The following is a 12667-nucleotide window of genomic DNA, read 5'->3' as shown; positions in this document are numbered from 1 at the left end:
GCCATTTATCCCCTTACTAATTGGGGTCTTTGTGTTTTCTCATTTAAGGTATTTTTTTTTAAGGTTTTATTTATTTACTTTTAGAGATAGGGGAAGCAAGAGAGAAACTGAGGAGAGAAACATCAATGCACGGGAGATACATCGATTGGTCGCCCTCATACGCCCCCAACCCTTCACCTGGGCTGCCACCCAGGCATGTGCCCTGACTGGGAATCCAACGGGCAGCCTTTTAGTTCACAGGCCAGCGCTCAGTCCACTGAGCCACACCAGCCGGGGCTTAGGTCCTTTTATATTAAGTAGATTAACTCTTTCACAAATTTGAGGGAAACACTTTCCGTAATTGTTTTGCTTTGTGTGTGTGTGTGTTTTAAAATATTAGAAGGTTTACATTTTTTTTTAAGTAGGTGAAGGAGTCATTCCCTTGTTAGGTCTGCTGTCTTTTGTCTGAATGTAAGAGTAATATATGCCTATCAAAGAAAATTAGAAAAGCACTTCTATTGCTTTTAGCCTGAGAAAGTCTTCCGCCATCAGAGACTGGACATGTATTTAATGTCCCTCTAACATTGTAAGGTTTAATTTTATGCCCTTAGCACTTTAATGCACCTGGAATTTATTTTGAGGTACTCTGTGAGGCACAGGCCTAGGTTGCTCCTTTCCAAATACCTAGTCGGTTATCCAAGCACCGTGTCTTTCCAACACCACTGATAACTAACCTGTCTGTTTCCAGCCGTCTTCGTCAGCTACTGTTGCAATAATGCCATGTTACAAGCAAATCCAAAACTGAGATGCATACAGCATTAAGCATGTATTTCTCTCGTGCATCTGTGGGCAGGCTGGGCTTCAGCTGATCTAGGCTGGGCTCTGCTGGGTCCGTCTGGCTTCCAAGCTGTCTGGGGGTCAAGTCAGCCCCATGGGTCTTTCATCCTCCTTAGACCAGCAGCTGTCTGAGGGATGTTCTCATGGGGAAAGGCACAGGTACAGAGGCCAAATTAACCACAATAACATAGTGAAAACTTCTGCTTGTATTGCGTCTGCTGATGTTCCATTGGCCAAACCCAAGTTATGAAACCAAGTCCAACCCCAGTGGTGTGGGGAAATTTATTTCACCTCCACGAAAATGGTGCATAGTCACAGGGTAAAGGGTATATTTACAGGGATAGACAAAGACTTGAGAATCGAAATGCAATCTACCACACCCAGGGAGGCAGACTTTTAGGAAATTAGGTTATATTGACATAAAGGCAGAACAGAATCTGTGAAGGGACTAAAGGTCAAGGGAAGTTTGTTTGTTTGTTTTAAAGATTTTATTTATTTATTTTTGGAGAGAGGGGAAAGAAGGAAAAAGAGAGGGAGAGAAACATCAGTTGGTTGCTTCTCACAGGCCCCCAAACCGGGACATGGCCCCCAACCCAGGCATGTGCCCCTAGGAGTCCTTTCTGCTCACAGGCCAGTGCTCATTCCGCTGGGCTACACCAGCCAGGGCTCAAGGGGAGGTTTTTAAGGCCGGAAGATACTTCCTCTTTGCTCGTGTGGTGAGGAAGAGTGGTGGCCAAGAGAAACACTGCTTGAAGGTGTGAGCAAGAAGAGCTAATGGTACTTCCTCTAAAAATTCCCATGTAAGGAGCAAAATTTATAGAGCGGTGGGTGGGTGGACACAAATATTATTTCCCCTAAGAAGGATATTGGCCGAAAACAAAGGAATAGGAGCTGGGCCTAAGGTTTCCAAAAACAACTATGGATCATGAGAGGAGGCCTCTGCCAAACCAAAGCGCTGCCCAGCAGCATTGATGTGGAGCATCCCGGGAAGGCCTGGTTTGTAGGGGCACTGATTCACGCTCGGGGTAGCCGTTCGCTCTGGCCCTGTCAATGAGGTTGGAGCAGAAGTGGCGGATTGTTGGGTTGGTACAGGCAGGTCTGGAAGCAGGTAGGCTAAGGTTGGAGGAACAGGAAATGGGGAAGCTGACAGCTGGTGAGGGTTCAAGAAATGAACCTAAGTTCTCACTGAGAGGGAAGCCATGTAGACTGAAGGGGCTGAAGGGCTGGAAGAAAACAAATAGTTTGAGGGGCTCGAGATGGAGGAGTGCATGGGGTCAGAGAGAAGGACACTGGAGTGCAGGTTCTCAGAGGTAGAAAGTTCCAGGGAAATCCAGGGTGTTACCATGTGAGTAGGCTGCTGAATTGCATTGTGAAGGCCTTGGTATTGAGCCCGGGAACCAAGGCCAAGGCAAACTGAACATTCCTGGGCCCCAGCCAGACCTACTGAGTCTGAATCTCTGGGAGAGGGGCCCAGGATTCTGTGTTGTAACAAGCTTCTGTGTGATGCCTAGATTCCCTAAAGTTGAGAACTGCTGAGCTAACACGTTGAAAGAGCTCTACTTGCTGGAATTACCTGATGGCCCGAATCAGGCAGGAAGACTCAAAACAGTGTCCAGCTCTGCAGAGCCTGGACTGATCCATGGCTGGGCTGATGAGGAAGGGTAGAGAGAAGTTTTTAAATGAGGCAGGAGGAGCCATGATCTTGACCTGGAATAGCACGTGACAAAGGTAGGATGTAGAAGGTGTGAAAAGGCAGAGGATGGGGGGCGCGGATTTATTTCCAAGCTAACGAGGCTTCTGGGGTATGCAGCACAGCAGCTTGGAGGGAAGCCCACAGTGAGGCGGCGCGCTCAGGGTGGGGGCAGCAGATGAGCGGCGGACAGATGTGAATGGGGCTGGGCCGAGGGGAGGGCAGGTTATCCTAGCCACCACTTCTGCCCTTGGCTAACTCTTCTAAAGTGAACTTCTGCCCCTGGTCCAATAAGATGTCTCTTATCGCTAATCTTCAAATAGCTCCTTCACGACGGAGTCACTGTCATCATCGTCGTCGTCATCATCATCATCGTCATCATCATCATCATTGTGGTTTTCTGAATGCCTGCCAAGCACCAGGCAACAAGCTTGAGCTATGATGCAAAGATGAAGGCAGGCTCTGACCCTAAGGGCAGCTTCCAGGCCAGTTGGGAAGGCAGGATTCAGACACCAGGACGGACAGACTACTATGGCAAGTGGATTAGGAGCAGATGCAGGAATCCCCACCCCCACCCCAGGAACCTGGAAGGACGCTTGCCCTTTGTGAGTTAAGCTCTAGGACCACCACGTCACAGACCAGAACTGCAGGACTGCCAGTCACCCGGCCCACGTTATTAATGAGTCTCTCCCCAGGAGAGTCAGAGAAGCAAGCCTTAGCCTTGGCAGTACCCCCAAAGCTACTCACGGGAGGAGGTCGTGGGCAAAGACCTGGAGTGCAGTGCTCCCCAGACATGGCTCTCCTACACCCTGGCTCAATGTTATGAAATATGGGCAGCCACCAGGCTTATTCCGACTCCCTGTTTACAAGTTAACTGGGGGAAAGTATTTCAAGTGGCGGAGCAGGAGTAAAGGCCCTGAGGCAGGGACGAGCTTGGCACAGTTGATGAATAATACGGCTGGTTCATGGTGACAAAGGGAAGAATGGCATCTGATGATGTGGAAGAGATGGACTTGGCCCCATCATGCGGGGGCCCGGGAATATTTGCAAGTGTTTAGTATGGGTCTGGCTTCACACCAAGCACTGGAGATTCGAAGAGGAAAAACATGAAATCATAGTTGCTACTCTTCTTTTTAAATTTATTTTTAAAGAGGGGGGAATGGAGGAAGAAAGAGAGGGAGAGGAACATCAATGTGTAAGAGATGTATCAATCAGTTGTCTCTCACACACCCCCAGCTAGGGACCTGGCCCGCAACCCAGGCATGTGCCCTGACAGGGAATCGAACCGGCGGCCTTTCAGCTCACAGGCTGGCACTCAGTCTACTGAGCCACAGCAGCCAGGGCTCATAGTCCCTACTCTTAGTGAAAGTGATAAAATTTTCAAAACTCTAGACTCTGAGATAAATATAAACACACACACACACACACACACACACACACACACTATATATATGTGTCTCATGGGGATATTGCATTGAATGATAGAAGTGCTATACGGTATGTACAGGTCCTAGACTTGGCACAAGGAAGGGGCATACTTGCAGGGGTGTCCAACCTTTTGGCATCTTTGGACCACACTGGAAGAAGAGTTGTTTTGGGCCATACATTAAATACACAAACACTAGTGAAAACTGATGAGTAAAAAAAGGTTTAAAGTAAATTTACAATTTTGTGTTGGGCCACATTGATAGCTATCCTGGGCTGCATGCTCCCCGTGGGCCGCAAGTGGAACACCTCTGCTTAAGCCCATGCTGGGGTAGGAATGTTCGAGAAAAGGTTTCTTGAAAAGAGCACACCTGATCTGAGTTTTGGAAAATGAAGAATGAATCGTGCTCCAGGCAGAAGGCACAGCATGTGCAAAGTCATAAGGGTGTGAAACAATATGACGGGTTGAAGCAAAATACAAGTCATTAGGTGTTAATAAGGTACAAAGTGCAGGAGGGAGTGAATAATGAAGCATCAGTCTGGTGGGCACAGAAAATTCCCATGGGAGAGAGGTAAAATGAAGGCAGATTTGGAGCAGATGTTCTAAGTCGGTCAGAACAGTCTGGAGGAGGGGAGGATTGTTGGTTTCCTGAGCCTGCACGAGTTCCCTAAAACATCCACCCTCATTCCTCATCCCCAGCCCTGTCCTAGCTCCAAGTATTTTATAAAATGAGCCTTAGATTATTATCTATAATCTTGTTAACGTGTGTGTGTGTGTGTGTGTGTGTGTGTGTGTGTGTGGTTTGAGATTAGAATTCAAATCGTGTCTGTGTTCTCTGCTGGCTAATGCCTGAGCCTGCATTTCCTGTTTCAGATGGCAGGCGCTATGTTTTAATTTCTCAATATAATGCCTGACACAGCTTTATCTGCAGAAAGGTGTGTTCGCAATGACTTTTGATGAGGCTTTATAATTCTTCACTTTGCATGTCTAGACACAGATTTAGAGACATACGAACTCCCTTGGCCTAAAACTTTCTGCAAATTAACTTGTCAGTCCTCTTCCCCCTCTGCCGCCTCTGCAGCACACAAGTGAAAGCTAAGGGCAGTGGTTCAATTCAATTCTTTTTTTGCTTATTGAGAGCCCTTAATGTGTCAGGCGCTGAGAGAAGCTGAATTGTAGGTAAGGAGACAGGGAGGGAGCAGACCACAGGCTCAGGCCCTCAAGATGTATCCACATAAGAGAAACTTCACCTACAAGGTTTCCAAATAAAACCCAGGATTAAGTGTTGGGATTATAGTTCAGTTTGCAGATAATTTAACCCATCTGTTGGGTTTTGGGGGCGAGGTGGGGAATGAGGCCCTCAATTCCTTGTGCATGATGATTCTATACTTCCATACTCTCCACAATGGATTCAACTAGCCTTTAGATTCAGCTATCTAATCAGAGCGCAGAAGAGGGAGAGAGAAAATGTGTGATTTGGGGGTTGGGTTACCTAGTCTCTCTCTGGCCAGAGCACAGGCCACAAGGAAGAACACAAAAGCACCAGCTCACCTGCTTCCCTACACCCACCTCCCAGTGGGAGAGAGAGCTAGCTTGGCTGTTTGCAGCATTTGCTTCCCTTCCTGTGCTGGGTCAGGGCTAAGGCTGGAGCCGGAGCCCAGACAGCTCCGGTTTGCCCAAATTTGTAGACCGCCACGCCTGCCCTCACATCTATTTCCATCCCAGGGACCCTAACAGTGGGGGTTGGGTGGTGGGTAGTAATGTGGAAACCCCACAGGGCTTAAGAGTCAGAATATTTTGGTCCTAGTCCTATCTCTGCCACCCATTGCGGCATAACCTTGGTGTCGCCCTCTGAGCCTCTGTGGCCTCTTATCCTTCAGGGTGTGGCTTACATGTCACTTGTCCAGGGAGGCCCTCCCCCATTTAGGCTGGTCTTCTCTCCTCCATAGCATTGCCCCCTAATCACACACACGTATATATGTATGTATATATAACATGTACATATACATCTATGTGTATATACATGTAAATGTATATGCACATAATTATGTTTGTCATCTTATTTTGTTCGTTTCTCTACTAGATACTAGACTGTAGGTTCCAAGAATACAGACTGTGTGTCTTTGACCCTTCAATCCTCAGAGCCTAGCACAGTGCCTGGCACATAGGAGGACCTAGAAAAGTAACTTAGTGAATGAATAAATAGGCGCTGACCCACATGATCTCTCAAGTTCCGTACAGCTGAAAAAGTTTTAGTCTAAGGTTTCCCGCCAAGAGTCTCATTCCAGGACCTCCCCCAGAAATCCTCTAAAGGGAAGGTGAGACCGACGGCGCGGAGGGCGAGCTGCTGCGGCTTGTTTGAGGATTAGCTCAGGTCTGAGGCCCGCTCGGGTCCCGCCTCTTAGCCGGCCAACGGGCGGGGCCAGGCCACCATCCCTCTGCAGCTTTCCACGCGTTCGCGGGACAGAGCGAAGGTGGCGAGGAGACGTGTTCAAACAGAAATCAATGGCGGGGCGGGGCCAGACGCCTCCATTCCCCCGCAGCCTGCGGGCGCAGGGGGCGGGGCCCCAAACCCCTAGGCTTCCCGCGTGGGGGCTTGGGCCGCGCCGTTGCCTAGCAACGCCCCTCCCCTCCCCTCCCCTCCCCCACCCCGGCCTCAACTGGGCCTGCCCCCAGCATGGCCTGGCAAGCCTGGCCCGAGCCTTTCCTTTGGGTTACCAGCGGCGGGCTGCTGCTCCTTGTCCTCGTTCTGCTCCTGAGCCCCAGCAGCTGCCGAGCGCAGCGGACCTTCCGTGGCCTGTTCATGGCGCGTAGCAAGCGGCTGCTCTTCCGTATCGGGTTAGTGCAGGGCTCCGGCGGGCTGCGGAGCTCGGGAAGGCGAGCTCGCTTGGAGAGGGGTTGACAGGCGGCAGCTGCGGGAGGCTTGCGGGTTAGTACGGGGCAAGGGCTGGGGGATCCAGGTCCAGAGGGGAGCGATCGGAGAGGCGGGCTAGAGAAACCATTGATATCAGGGGGAAGAGAAGTTCGGTTTTGGAAGATTGGTATGGGCTGGGAAAGGAGGGTTGGAGGGGCAGGCCAGGGTGCCCAAAAATGGGACGTGAGAGGACATTTGGAGGAAAGAGACAGGTGAGGGGCTGGAGACAAGGGCGCTGGAAGAGAAGGTTAGGTGCAGTATCCTGGGTCGGGGAGGCCCTGGTGGGCGGCAGGTGCAGGGTAGATGGAATGCCGCGGACCGTCCAAGTGTCATTTGAAACCGCCAGCTCATTCCACGTGTCTCTGTCCCTCTCCCAATCAACCACCTCCGCATCACACAATTATAAGCTCTTCTGTCCCAAGCGAGAGCCACAACTCTGTAGGTCAGTCTGCCCCATCCCCCTATCCGCGTGGGAAGCCCCAGGCTGTGAAATGCAGTCCTACTTATTCTGCTTGACTTGTTAAAGTTTACTGGCTTCCAGTGACTTTTTACTGTCCGACCCCTCCCCCAAATACCCCTTCTCGCCCACCCCCCGACGTCCACCTCCCACCCCGTCCCTGCTCTTCCCTTCCCCTAGTCTGCCCCTTCCTGGGCTAGGCAAGGGTGGCTAACCAGCTCTGTTGTGCACCGAGACACTGAAAGGCAGGGAAGGAACCCCAAGAAGGCTTCCTAGGGTCCATATCCCCTTCCCACTACTAGCAAGGCCAGGGAGCAGGACCTCAAGCCCCAGTTCGAGGACAGTGATGGTGGGGATGGGAAATGTGAGAGTCATTGCCACATGTCAGTTTCAGGGGAGGACCAAAGCTTGGGAAATTCCTGAGCTTGGAGGAGAAATTGTGCAATACTTTCCTCCTCCCTAGACCACCCCAGATATCCCAGAAGCTTCAGCCCTAGGATTCTCCTCCCACTTCATCTAAGAAACAGAAACATAAGAGCCTGGGGGAGGGGAACTGGGAAAACATGGCGGGGGTGGGGGCAGAGGGTGGGCGTGTGGGCACAGACCAGTCCTGTGTTTGTGCCTTTTGGGGCATTCACATTTCCAAGAGCCCCGACATGGGTCACATTCTCAATAATGCACCAACCAAGTCACCATTGCTCTGCCAATAACATTGAAGTAATGAGATTTATAAGGATTTAAATGTTTTTGTATTTGTGATTTAAAAAAAAAAAAAATTTCTCCCCACAAAATTTTTGGAAATTGTACAATTCAATTTGGGGAGGGATTTTAAAAACTACTTGTCGTTTTCAAAATTGATGACGCTGAAGTTATCATACAGACAGCCTAAGGAAGTAGCAAATAGAAGTTTCCACAAGAAACTGGAGTCAGAAATACTGAGATGAGAATTCCCAAGGTCACTTCTCAAAATCCTGCTGGTTTGGGTATTCCTAGAATTTTGGATCTGGGAGTTTCCCAATCCCCCTAATTGGAACTCTCAGAGAGTCTTTGGAATTCAGTGTTCCTACGGGTTTCCTGTGCCTGCATTTCAAGGTTGCCTTGGAATCCACTCCGCCAATTTGCAGAACAGAAGGGTGTGACTGGAGGCAGAGTCCCAGATCCTGCCGCTCCAGGGTCTGGGAAACAATCAGTCCAGTCCCTTGAGGGGAGAGGCCGCTGGCTGCTGGGAGGGGCAGGGGCTATTAGCAGGAAACGGGCTGAGGGCAATGAGCAGGTGTTGATGCTGTGGGGGTGCCTCCAGGAAGGATGGAGAGGGAGGGGTGGGACGGGACAGGACATCATGGGGAGGGGCAGAGTGCGCCCTGTGCCCTCGACGTGTGATTGAGAGGGTCACGAACAGAGGAGTCTGTTGGGGGCGGGAAAGCAGCAGTGGAAATACTAAGTCATGCCTGGGAGAGGAGAGATGGTTCATGTTATAAATAACAATAATCTCTGGTGTTTGATGATTTTATAAAGGGCTCTGCTCAAATGTAACCACAGTTGTCTTGGGATGGGGATAACTGGGCACCGTGGACAGTGGATCTGGGCTAACCTGAGGGAGACACATGCATTTGGGATTCTACAGGGTCTGGGAGACAGTGTGTGCAGTAGTTGAGCTCATAGCATATGGGGTTGGGCAAATCTGCTTTTGAATCCTAGCTTTGTTGCTTAGTAACCAGGTGACCTGGGACAAGTAACTTAGCCCCTCTGTGCCTTAGTTGTTTGCATCTGTAAAATGAGCACAGTGATAGCGCCTACCTCCTAGAGCTCCTGTGAGGATCAAACGAAATTGTGCATATACGTGCACAGGGCCTGACATGGAGTAAGTCCTCAGGAAATGTTAGCAATTGCTCTTTCTGTAGCATGGGGGATGGGCAGGAGGGCACATGGTGCTACGCAGGCTCTTCTGGAGCTTCTTCGTGGTCCTGCTCCTGTCTTCCAAGCCTGTCCTGCCCACCCACCGATCAGGAAACCCCACGTCCCTTCTGCCCTGGGCTGGGAATTGTGGGATCACAGATGTGAACACAGCCTGGTGGCCATTCTCAAGGAGTAGGGGAAGGAGTATGTGAACAGGGACCCAAACTGTGGCAGGAATCAGGGCATGACAAGCTCCCCAGGAGTGACAGGGTATGCTTGAATAAGCTGGCATTAAGAGAGAGGGCGCTCGCCCTGGCCAGTATGGCTCAGGTGGTTGCAGCCTCATGCCCTAGCCGAAGGGTTGCAGCTTTGATCTCTGGTCAGAGCATATGCCTGGACTGCAGATCCAACCCCCGGTCCAGGTGTGTACAGAAGGCAACCAGTGGATGTTTCTCTCATGTCAACGCTTCTCTCTCCTTTCTTCTCTCTCTAAAAGAAATTAAAAAAAAAATGTCCTTGGGTATGGATTAGGAAAAAAAAGAGCGCAGGCTCTCCCAGGTGTATCCTCTGCTTCATGCCTCAGCCTCCTTTTCGCCCCTTGGCCTTCTCAGTGTTGTGGTCTGGGGTGCGTGGTTTGCAGAGCATAGTCCCGAGCGGAGCCTCTGTCTGCAGAGCAGAGGTGAATGGGGAACAAGGCTTGGCTTTTGCAGGGCTGGGAATGTCTGCAGAGCTGAGAAAGTGAGCGGTGGCCAGCCTTCCGGCCTTTGTAGCCGGACAGTCCTAGCGGACAAAGCCCTCGCTCCCTCCCTGACCAGGCCCCCTCTTCACTCCTGGGTCTAGAAGATTGATTCTTTCTTTCTCTCTCTCTCTTTTTCTTTCCTTCCTTCCTTCCTTCCTTCCTTCCTTCCTTCCTTCCTTCCTTCCTTCCTTTCTTTCTTTCTTCTTTCTTTCTTTCTTCAGTTTTTATGTATTTATTTTTAGAGGGGGGAATGGAGGGAGAAAGAGAGAGTGAAATATTGACCAGTTGCCTCCCATATGCACCCTGACTGGGACCCACAACTCAGGCATCTGCCTTGACAGGGGATCGAGCTCGTAACTTTTTGCTTTTGCTGGACACCCACCCCACTGAGCCACACTGGCCAGGGCGAAGATCTTTCTTGACTTTCCTCATCCAAGTAAAACCAGCTGCCCCAGGACAAACCTGCTTGCTCCACTTCAATGAGGGGAATCCCCTTCTCTAGGGCATGTGAAGCGCACTGGCTTGATTTCAAAGGGTGACAAGAATCCCCAGCTGAGGGCCCCTGGGTGAATGACCCACCTGCTCATGGCCTGAATTAAGGCCTGGCAGAGGCAGCGGGCTGGGCGCCCCCAACACAGCCTGCAGAAGGGGAGCAGCATCCTTCTCCTGTCTGCAGCCCTTCGGGGCCTTGGTGAGCTGCAGCCCCGGCGTCCACAGCTACCCCTCTGCTCTCCCCCTGCCCAGCTTCCCCTCTGCCCCTGGGTCAGAACCCTGGCTCTGAGCTCATGACCCCTTCCCCATGCCACACTGCCTACCAAATGGAGTCCACAGCCTCACCCAGGCCTTTGGGGCCCCCTGACACCCTCTCCGAATCTGCCCAATTCCATCCTCTCTGGGCCATGAGCTCTTACCAAACTTCCATCCGAGAGCCTGTCAGACCTTCCTTCCTCTAACTGTCAAATTTTGTTGAATCCTCAAAACGCACCTTCAAAATATATCCAAAATTTGAACACTTATCCCTACCTCCGCTGCTCCCACCCTGGGCCAACATGGTTCTCTGTCGCCTGGCCTCCTAAATCGACCGCTTCCTTCAGCCTTTGTATCTCCCACTGGAATGAAACTGTGAAAGTTAATTTAGAAACAAATTCCTTCTCTGCCCAGATAGGGCCGGAATGGCTCAAAGGCCCTATGTGACCTTCCCATCCGCCACCTCACCTTTTCTGCTCCTCCCCTTGCTCATTCCACCTGGGTCACCCATGCCTCTTTACTGTCCCTCAACCACTCCCAAGTGGTCTCACCTTGGAGCCCTTCCGTTGCCCCGCCCCATGGCCACAGGCCTGCTGAACCACCCCGCCTTCAGGTCTCTGCTCAAATTTCATCTGACTAGAGAGGCTCCCCTAAGGGCTCCATATAAAAATAGCAACACCCCCACATCTGCACTCTCTATACTTCTATCTGACTTTGTTACTGTTCTCTGACATACTTGACTTACTGCCTTGTCTGTTGGTTTATTGGTTTTCTCCCCCAACCCGAATATGAGCCACACGAGGGAAGATACTTCGTTCACTACTGTATCCCAGCCTCAGAACAGTGCCTGGCAAAGAGTTGGCCATCATTAAATGTCTTTTTAATGAGTGAGTAAGTGAAAAGCTTGGCCGAGGAAACAGGACTGGATTGAGTGGGCCTGAATGTGGCTCAGTTGGTTGGGCATTGTCCCAGAAAGCGAAAGGTCACCGGGTCAATTCCCAGGCAGGGCACATGTCTAGGTTGCAGGTTCAGTCACCTATCGATGGGGCAACCTATCGATGTTTCTTTCCATCTCTCTCTCCTTCCCTCCTCTCTCTAAAAATAAACAAATAAAATCTTTTAAAAAAGGGGCGGGGGCTTGAGATGGGTGGGGAGGGAGCCAAAACAAACAGAGCAAAATAAAAACCTAGCAAAAGCAAGGGGCCTGGACGGGGCGGGAGGCCTGGAATTGTGGGCAATGAGACAGCTGGTCCCAGCCTCCCCGCCAGGACTGAGATACCACACACAGGTCACTGGCAATGTCTGTGCCTCTGGTCCTCCCTGAAAGCCTCAGTGGCAGCTCCTCCTCCCTCTGGGAAAGACGGGTGAAGTCTGGAGAGGCTGTCGAAATCTGTGGAAGGCCATTCCTGGGGTGGGCATGGAGATGGAATACACAGGCCCCATGACCTCTTGGGCAGGCCTGGGTTTTGACCACTTGCCGCCACTGCCCTCCTGGGCGTGGGGAAGCTACCTCCTCCCCGCAGGGCCTGCTGGCAGCCTCAGGAAACTCTCCCCCTCCAGGGCCTTCCTAGCCGTCTCATTATCTCCTTCAGCTTCCTCAACCCCGAGAGCATGCACAACACGGAGCTGCTCTGTTTGCCCCTCACAGGCCCTTGTTCCAGTAGAACTGTGTGTCCTGGTGGTCTTGCAAGCCCCTCAGCCCTCAGATAGCTGTTTCTGGGCCGGGCTTCATAAAGAAGGCCCCGCGGCCAGCCAGGTGCAACGCCTCCATTGCGTGTCCTTGCTTGCTCCTACATTAGGTCTTTGAAGGTCTGATTCTCCCACTGGACTCCCACGGTCCAGCCCAGGGAGCTGGACTGGATGAGAGGGCCTGGGGTTAGAATGAAGGAGAGCAGGGGGAGCGGGGAGGGGATGGGAAGCTAAAATAAACAGACCAAAACAAAACCAAACCAAACCCAGGGCTTGGGGTGGGGGCAGGGGGG

At 51.3% G+C, this 12667-nt stretch overlaps 1 protein-coding gene across 2 annotated transcripts in view; it reads left to right on the top strand.

Annotated features, from left to right (window-relative positions):
- The window catches only part of PNKD (PNKD metallo-beta-lactamase domain containing), a 63301-nt gene that overhangs the window by 35771 nt on the left and 14863 nt on the right, over nucleotides 1-12667 (top strand). The window contains exon 1 of one of the 2 annotated variants that reach the window (XM_054585669.1): nucleotides 6610-6770. The exons of the other annotated variant lie outside the window; for it this stretch is intronic. Within the exon in view, the coding sequence (XP_054441644.1) occupies nucleotides 6610-6770 (161 nt within the window). Of the gene's footprint in view, nucleotides 1-6609; nucleotides 6771-12667 lie in introns of those variants that run through there. 2 annotated transcript variants of the gene reach the window in all.

Source organism: Pteronotus mesoamericanus, unplaced genomic scaffold (genome assembly GCF_021234165.1).
Source record: "Pteronotus mesoamericanus isolate MK-2021 breed Mesoamerican mustached bat unplaced genomic scaffold, CSHL_Meso_final contig_90, whole genome shotgun sequence".
NCBI classification, from domain to species: Eukaryota; Metazoa; Chordata; class Mammalia; order Chiroptera; family Mormoopidae; genus Pteronotus; species Pteronotus mesoamericanus.
Note: the sequence above shows the minus strand (reverse complement) of the source record. Positions and strands in the feature narration are given on the sequence as shown.